We start from the raw sequence: 8,212 nt of genomic DNA on the forward strand, positions 1-8,212 counted from the left end.
TTAAGTTGGTGCAAAATCATTGTGATTTTTGCATTTATGTTAACCTTTTAAACTGTAATTACTTTTGCACCAACCTAATAAATACAGTATCTCTCCCACATAAGTTCCTGCCAGCTCTAGGGAGCCTCTGAACAACACTTTTTGTATAGATGGTTACCTGTGAAGACCTTCATTTGATAACTGTGTGGACAATATTCTTTTTTTTTTAACTCAATAAACATTTATTGCACACTTAGGAGGGGTAAGGCACCATTCTCAGCCTTGAGTCCAAAGATTAGTGCATCACAGTCCTTACTCTTAGGGGCAGGCAATCTAGGAAGGGAGACAGACGCGGACATAATTACAGTACAAAATAGCAAGTCGCATAATAGATATAAATAACATGCTGAAAAGGCACTTACCCTGCCTGGCAGAGCAAGAAAACCTCAGAGTAGGTGATATTTGTGCTTGTTCTTGAAGGATGAGCAATTTACTTGGCAGAAAAGAGAGGGAACAATACAACATCACCAAGCAGAATGGCTTGTTCAAAGTCACAGAAGCACAACCAAGAAAGATGTGTTTGAAGAACCTTAGTTTGAATGGAGATAGGACATGTGGAAAAGGTGAGAGAAATGGCAAGAGATGAGGCTTGATGAGGAGTTTGCATTTTAATCTGCAGGTAGAGAGAAGTCACAAAACACATTCACCTGGGTTTAAATAGCTTAGAAATAAAATGTTTTTCTACTTTGAATTTATATGTACAGTCCAGTCATCACCTGAGTTTACAGAAACATTACATTAGCAACCCTGCAGCATGAGCTTCTGCAGCGAGAGCTGCTTCTGACCATCCCTGGCACACGTGTGAGCTGAAGCAACCTGGATTTCCAAGGGGTTGTTTCAGCCCTGACATCTGTCTTAAACACAGTCATTGAGTTGTGGTTCCTCACTGTGGCTGGAAGCATAGCCAAAGGCTGCATTATTGTGAGAGATTGTGGCTTTGACAATTATGTGCTCCTCCACTGCAGGGCTCTCTACTTCACATGGATGAAGGAGCTTGCCAACACACACTTCATGTTTTCATATTTTCTTCATTGGGTAATTGCAAAATGAGCGATTCCACCTCAATGCAGCAAGATTGATTTCATCCAAACTTCAGACTGGCTGATCGGTGGCCCAGTTTTCCAGTCATGTGATCTGGCATCTGGCATTTACCACCCATCAAATGAAATTACATAGCACTGATGAATTACCAGCTCACCCCTGAGCAGAACTTTTTCTCTTAAACTACCTCCTCCTTAATACTTGTATAATGTGTGATAGTGCCATGGCTTATCTATACAGGGATATCAATGGAAATGAATCAAAACTTTACCACAAATGGAGATTTATATATGTGTGTATAAATTATACACAGATAGACACACACGTATATGTATTAATACATATGAATGAGTTATCCCATTTATGTGAATTTCCCACGTGTAAAATTGAGTGACTATCATTTTTGTTTTGTTTTAAAAATTATACATATATAGATAAACATGTGTGTATGTATGTGTGTGTATATATATATATATATATATATATATATATATATATATATACACACACACAATACCATTTATATGAATCTTCCAGATGCATAAAACTATGTGACTATCTAAATATATCCCGGTACTAATTCCAATATTGATGTTGAGGGGGGTTGCCCCACACCAACAAACAACTCTCAGATACCAGCAGGGTGTCCGAGAAGTCAACTTAATTGTTAACTATCTATCTGGAGATAGCATCATATTCCACAGGTTGAGGGGTCAGTCCTACAAGACTGCCCCCTCCCGCCACTTCAGAAGCAGGTCAAAAACCCAGGTTGTTACCTGTGCTTCTGATTGATGGGCTATAAATCAGAGGTTCCCATGACCATTTCCTTGGGTTCAATTAATTTGCTGGAGTGGCTTACAGAACTCAGAGAAACGTGTTACTTGCTAGATCATTAGATGATGTCCTTGTGTTCACCAACCCCAAAGCTCTCCAAACCCCATCATTTTGGGCTTTTATGGAGGCTCCATTCCATAGGTATGATTGACTAAATCCTTGACCATTAGTCCTTGAACTCCATCTTCAGCCCTTCTCCTCTCCCTGGAGGGGGGGTAGGACTGAAAGTACCAACCCTCTAATCACAGTGTTGGCTCCACTGGCAACCAACCCCCATCCTTAGCTGCTTTCCAAAAGTCGCCTCATTAACGTAACAAAAGACACCTCTATCACTCTCAACACTTGGAAAATTCCAAAGGTTTTGGGAGCTGTGAGTCAGGAGTTGTGGCTGAACACCAGATATACATCTAAATGACCAAATATATATTTCTTATAAATCACACTATCACACTTTCTAATGTTTTTGTTTTGTTTTACTTAAATCATGTCTTTATAGAACTATTTCTGAAAGTGTTGAAAGGGTGAATTCTGGAATCAGCCTGCTCTGTTTGAATACCTGTTTCTTCACCTTCTAGTTTTCTCTCCTTGGGCAAGTAACAATCTTTCTGAACCTCAGCTTTCTCACCTTATAAAATGAGAATAATAGTAACCACCTCATACGGTTGCTTTGTGAATTAAATGGGGTATGCATGTAAAGCGTTTGGTATGCTGTGAACATTCAAGTAATGCTAACAAGTAATCCTTTTGCATATTTGAATTGGTTCTTGAATACTGGGGCCATCAGATGAGCATTAATGATTACAGGAAAACAAATAGCTGGCAACCTTGGAGCCTATTAAGAACCAGAAAGTTATTTTCCCCTCCACTTAATCACCCCAGACTGCCAGGCTTCTTCCCAGGCCTGTCTGGTTTCTGAATGTTTATACAGTATCCTTTGCTTTTAGACTATCAGTTGTCACATTCTAAAATTGCTGATTTATATAGGAACCTAATGGTGTTCTTGCTCCCTTAGTGTTTTACTGACAAATCAAATAATCCAGCTTGTTAAAATTCCATATAAAGCAGGAGTTTAAAAGCTCTGATTGAATGCCCCCAATTTGTTCTCAGTGTCTGCACTATGTACTGTCCATTTTAGCCACTCAAAGATCTTTTCTGCTGATCTCAAGATTATCAGCTATGGAAGACAAATACCAAATACAGCATGAGCTCACCTATATGTGGAATCTAAAATAGTCAAACTGGTAGAAGAAAAAAGTAATGGAAATTGCTAGGAGCTGGAGGGAAGGGGAAATGTTGGTCAAAGGGTACAAAGCTTCAGTTATGTAGGATGAATCAGCCCTGTAGAGCTAATGCTTAAAACGTGGCTATGGTTAACAATACTGTATTGTATACTTGAAATCTGGTAAGAGGATAGATCATAAAATATGTCACACACACACACACACACACACACACACACACACAAAGTAACTATGTGAGCGATTGAATATATTAATTAGGTTGATTATGGTGATTATTTCACAATATATATCAAAACACCAAGATACATACCTTAAATATATGCAACTTTTATTTGTCAACTATACTTCAATAAAGCTGGGACAAAATTAAGTTACGATTCAACATAATAAATTAAAACTATGCCATAAGTTTTTTTAAAAAACATTATCTGCAATGTCTATGATAGATGAAATTGTTATCAAGTGACCTCCAGAAAAGGGAGAGGATACTCTTAACATTTCACACTTGTATCCGAGTGACACAAGTCATTAAAAGTCCGTATCTTTAAGAGATTCAACAAAGAAATAATTGTACCTCCTCTTTTTTAAAGCAAAATATGGTGTATAAATAAAGAATACTTAGGCAAACTTTCTGTGGTTTTAAAAAAATTGTAAAAGCATATACTAACTCAGCCTATCTAGAACCAAAATCTCAGCTCCATAACCCATTTATTACATTGCTTGACTTTTTTCGTGTGATTTTTAAACAAGCAAATCTTATGAAAACACTGTACAGGGAAGACCAGAACTGCCGATTGCAGAACTGCCAATTGCAGTCTATGTGAATGGTGCTCCCTGAAGTTGTCTAGGGCGGCAATCCCAAGTGAGATGGCCTTTATAATAAATTTGTGTGATTTGTTTTTTTGGTGCTTCAGTAGCCAAACCATCTCAGTGCCCAAGATAACTGCGTTCCCTCTGACCTATTCTCCTGGCTGTGAATGCTTTTTAGCAACATCCATCCTAATTTTCAGAATTTTTTTTCCAGAAAATAATCTCTATATACATCTTTCATCATTTCCAATATTATAAACCTGGTTCTACAAAATAAAATAAATTCCAGACTTCAGCTGTTTCACCCCTTTTTGACTCATGACTCATGACTCATGACATTTTAGTAGATTTTTTTATGTTTTATACTTTTTAATTTTGAAACCCTATATATCTCTCTTATCTTGCCTCTTGGCCATGTCCCTTTCCCCAGTCAACCTCCTTCTCTTATACACACATGCACACACACACACACACACACACACCACACAGTGACCTGCCCCACGATTTCCTAAACACTCTTTATTCTCTCTTGCCCATAGACTGTAGGCATCCACACATGATGGCCCTTCTTTTTAGAAAGCTCTATCCCTGTTTACTTGACTGGCAAACTCTTATGCATCCACCAGAACTCAAGTGAAATGACCAGTCACCTCCCCTTTGAAGCTTTCTGTGTGCAGGTTGGGCCCACTCCCATGTGTTCCTGTAGCACCCTCTCCTTCACTCTGTCTTAGCCCTTACATGCCACTGTTACATGCCGGCAATCATGCTATACTGGAAACTCCTTAACAACACAGCCCTTAAATCCACCTTTTCTGGTACATAGCAGGGACTCAATACTTGCTGAATGATTTCAGGAATATCATTTCCTTCTTACAAAAAAAATCACTGTACTTTCAACTAATTGATCATATCATGACCTAATTTTGAAGTTCAACGCACTTTTGATTATCTTATCAATTAATTGAAAATAAAAATGTGTAAGAATGTCAGTGTCAACACTTGGGTGAGGGGGCAGAGTAAGGGGGTCTTGGTTTTGTTTTCCGTTGCTTCTTATGAGACATCTTGATTTCTCCAGGTTGAAAAGCCTTGCCCAGGTGGGTGTTGACATGACAGCACAACACAGCATAGAATGTCAGTTGCAATCCTGCCTTTATTTTTGTTTTACTTTTTCAGGTTACACATGCTGCTGCCAACTATCCTGGCCAAATGACTCTTCATTGCAAACCTTTCCTTGTGTGTGGAGGGGATGGATTTACCCACTCCAACTTTGATGGCTGTATTGCTTCTGCCTTATGTGTTCTGGAAGCTTTAAAGAACCATATTTAGTATCTGTGTTCTTATTCTCTACATGTACTTTGGGATTTTGTTTTCACAAGTTTCTGTTATTGATTATTTTGTTTTCTATTTTGTTGAGAGAAATTACCGGAAAATTGTTCTTCATTTGTCATTTTTTTATATAGAGCATAAAATTGATTTTATAATTTTGATAGTTACAACCCATGCTAGAATAAAAATTCTTTGGACTTTATACCTTTTGCCATTTTTCTGAGTTGCCATGACTACTACTTGTTGGAGGAAAAGTAGTGTTTAAGAATAACAAATGACCCTCCCCCCAAATTAGTCAAAGTAAAGTAACAGTTCATGTTCTCAAACCTTTATTATTCTTTTGAAAATTTCACTTCCAAATAAAGAATATTTGTTATCAAAGCCTCATTTTTAATCTTCAAGTATGCCCTGATTTAATAGTTTTGCAAACTGCTAAATTATAAGATTCCTCCAAACTGTAAATAAGAGAGTGTAATTTTTGTTACTCATTTATCTTCTGAGTTATTAAATGATCCTGAATTGTAGTCATATATGTCCTCATCTCTAGGATTGTAGTTGGGAGGGCAACTTGACAGATGAAATAACCTCTCTTCAAATTTTAAGAAAATAACCAGATTCATCTTGACTTTCCAAGTCACACAGTACTCTTTTTTTTTTTTTAAGGACTTTATCGGGGAACAGTGTGTACTTCCAGGACTTTTTTTTTTCCAAGTCAAGTTGTTATCCTTTCAGTCTTAGTTGTGGAGAGTGCCATTCAGCTTCAAGTTGTGGTCCTTTCAGTCTTAGTTGTGGAGGGTGCAGCTCAGCTCCAGGTCCAGTTGCCGTTTTCTAGTTGCAGGGGGCACAGCCCACCATCCCTTGCGGGAGTTGAACTGGCAACCTTGTGGTTGAGAGGATGCGCTCCAACCAACTGAGCCATCTGGGAGCTCAGTGGCAGCTCAGCTCAAGGTGCTGTGTTCAATTTTAGTTGCAGGGGGCGCTGCCCACCATCCCTTGCAGGACTCGAGGAATTGAACTGGCAACCTTGTCGTTGGCTCATGTGGGAATCGAACCGGCAGCCTTCGGAGTTAGCAGCATGGAGCTCTAACCGCCTGAGCCACCGGGCCGGCCCCCCACACAGTACTTTTTAACCTTAAAAAAAACACCCTGTCTTATTATGAAAGGTAAAAATTAAATAGAAACTGAGAGAAAATATGTCAACCTGTACCTTTTGTTATCCTATATGGCTGCTGCTGTTACCTTTATATGTATTCCAGTATGTACAATGGAATTTAGACTGTGTCAAGATTAATTAGTTTAATACAATAAAAAAATTACTGAACTAGAAAATAGATGTACTTAAAGTAGTTCAATATTTGCCAACTTAGTGGTTCAATGACCCACATGCTTCAGTGACAACCCTGTGACTTCCTAGCTGGAGAGAAATTGATCCTCAGCTTTCCAAATAAGCTACCTGTTGCTAATGCAAAAAGCAAAATGGTGAGTCCTATTTTATCATTTTGAAAGGAAAAAAATTTTAGCCTCTCAAACTAAGAAAAGCTCAACAAAAAACTTCTTAACTTGGTAGGTAGTACCTAAAGTTTCACACTTACATGCCCACTAATCAGACATACACATACACAGGCGTGGGCAGAACTCACTTATGTATCTACAAAGTGGGTTTTGTGATTCTATAGAATGTTATTATATGTGTCCTTTTAGCAATCAATTGATGAAAAACTGAAGTACTTACATGTGGCTAATACCACTTACTTTTGAAAGCAGAGAAGGGAAATTAATGCGATCTCTGGTATGATGTGATGAAAAATATGGAGATTTCTTTCATTATTTTGTCCCATATTTGGTTAACATTCGTCTTTATTTTCATTTTACCCTTAAAATATGGTAGAAAAATCATTTAGATGTAGTAACTATTTTGTTTTTAACGTAATTCTGGAGCTATTTGTCTGAAAGCATCCTGAAGCTTTAAGAACAATGTTATAGTCGTCTCATAAATGTATATCTTCCAAAGAAGAGAGAGAAAAAACCAAGTTTTTAAAGGTTATGGGTTACTTAAAGACAGAACTCTTCTAAGCCATTACTGACGACTTTGATTATCTGTTCATTCTAAGTGTGTTTCCCTAATACTTCTGTATCTGTTTTGAGAAGACTATGGCAATATGAGAAAAAACTCAACCCTGATTTAAATGTGTATCATTGTTACCTTGCTATTTTAATCATTTTGAAAACTCATTTTACATTTAGATCTGTCTCTGATAGGAAAAGGCCAATTCCCTGATGCTCCACAAAGGAAGTAAAATGTATCAAATGCTTGTGTTCTTCATTTTCATTACCTCTTTCCCTGTAGAAATGAAATGGAGATGGGATTATCTTGTGCTGGAAGCCATCCCAGACGGCCAGAAAACTCAGATGGCCAGAATGCCCTAAAAGACCCAGGGCTAAAGTATAAAGCTCCCCTGAGAAATAGGGGTCCGCACCATTTGGAATAGCGGCCAAGGTGTACATTTGTCAGCCCCATGGGACCACACTGCGCCACAAGATTTCCAAACGAGAACATTTATTAATCAAGCCAGCCAAGGAAAAGCTGTTCTGTTTTGAAAGGAGCATATTCAAGTGAGAAACGGCTTGAGCAGTGGGGTGATTTAATACTTGTTACCTGATAAATATAGCCTTTGCTGGAATAAAACTTTATGATGCAGTGTTGAAAAGCTTAATTACTAAACTGTCTATGCACGTCTTGCTCAGGTAGCAAGGGTGACAAATTATAGCAGTGGAATAGTATTTTTCACCTTTGGCATTTCTGAAGGGGAAAAGTATGTCTAAAAACATCAAGAAAGCAGTAATAATCCCAGACCAGATATTACTGAGGAGGGGAAAATTACACTTCATTGAGTCACCAAGCCTCCTGTGCAAAATGTCAT

General features: G+C 38.0%; 1 protein-coding gene across 3 annotated transcripts in view; it reads left to right on the plus strand.

Moving 5' to 3' along the window:
- Positions 1-7,603, plus strand: part of RNLS (renalase, FAD dependent amine oxidase) — a 258,444-nt gene extending 250,841 nt beyond the window's left edge. For 2 of the 3 annotated variants that reach the window (XM_019738905.3, XM_019738886.3), the window contains one exon: positions 5,139-7,603. In XM_019738905.3, coding sequence (XP_019594464.2) covers positions 5,139-5,291 — 153 coding nt within the window. In that variant the 3' untranslated portion in view covers positions 5,292-7,603. The remainder of the gene's footprint in view (positions 1-5,138) is intronic. The other variant, XM_019738895.3, reaches the window with a different exon arrangement.
- The last annotated feature ends 609 nt before the right edge of the window (positions 7,604-8,212 follow it).

This window comes from Rhinolophus sinicus, chromosome 15 (genome assembly GCF_057876585.1).
Source record: "Rhinolophus sinicus isolate RSI-liver-muscle chromosome 15, RSI-T2T, whole genome shotgun sequence".
NCBI classification, from domain to species: Eukaryota; Metazoa; Chordata; class Mammalia; order Chiroptera; family Rhinolophidae; genus Rhinolophus; species Rhinolophus sinicus.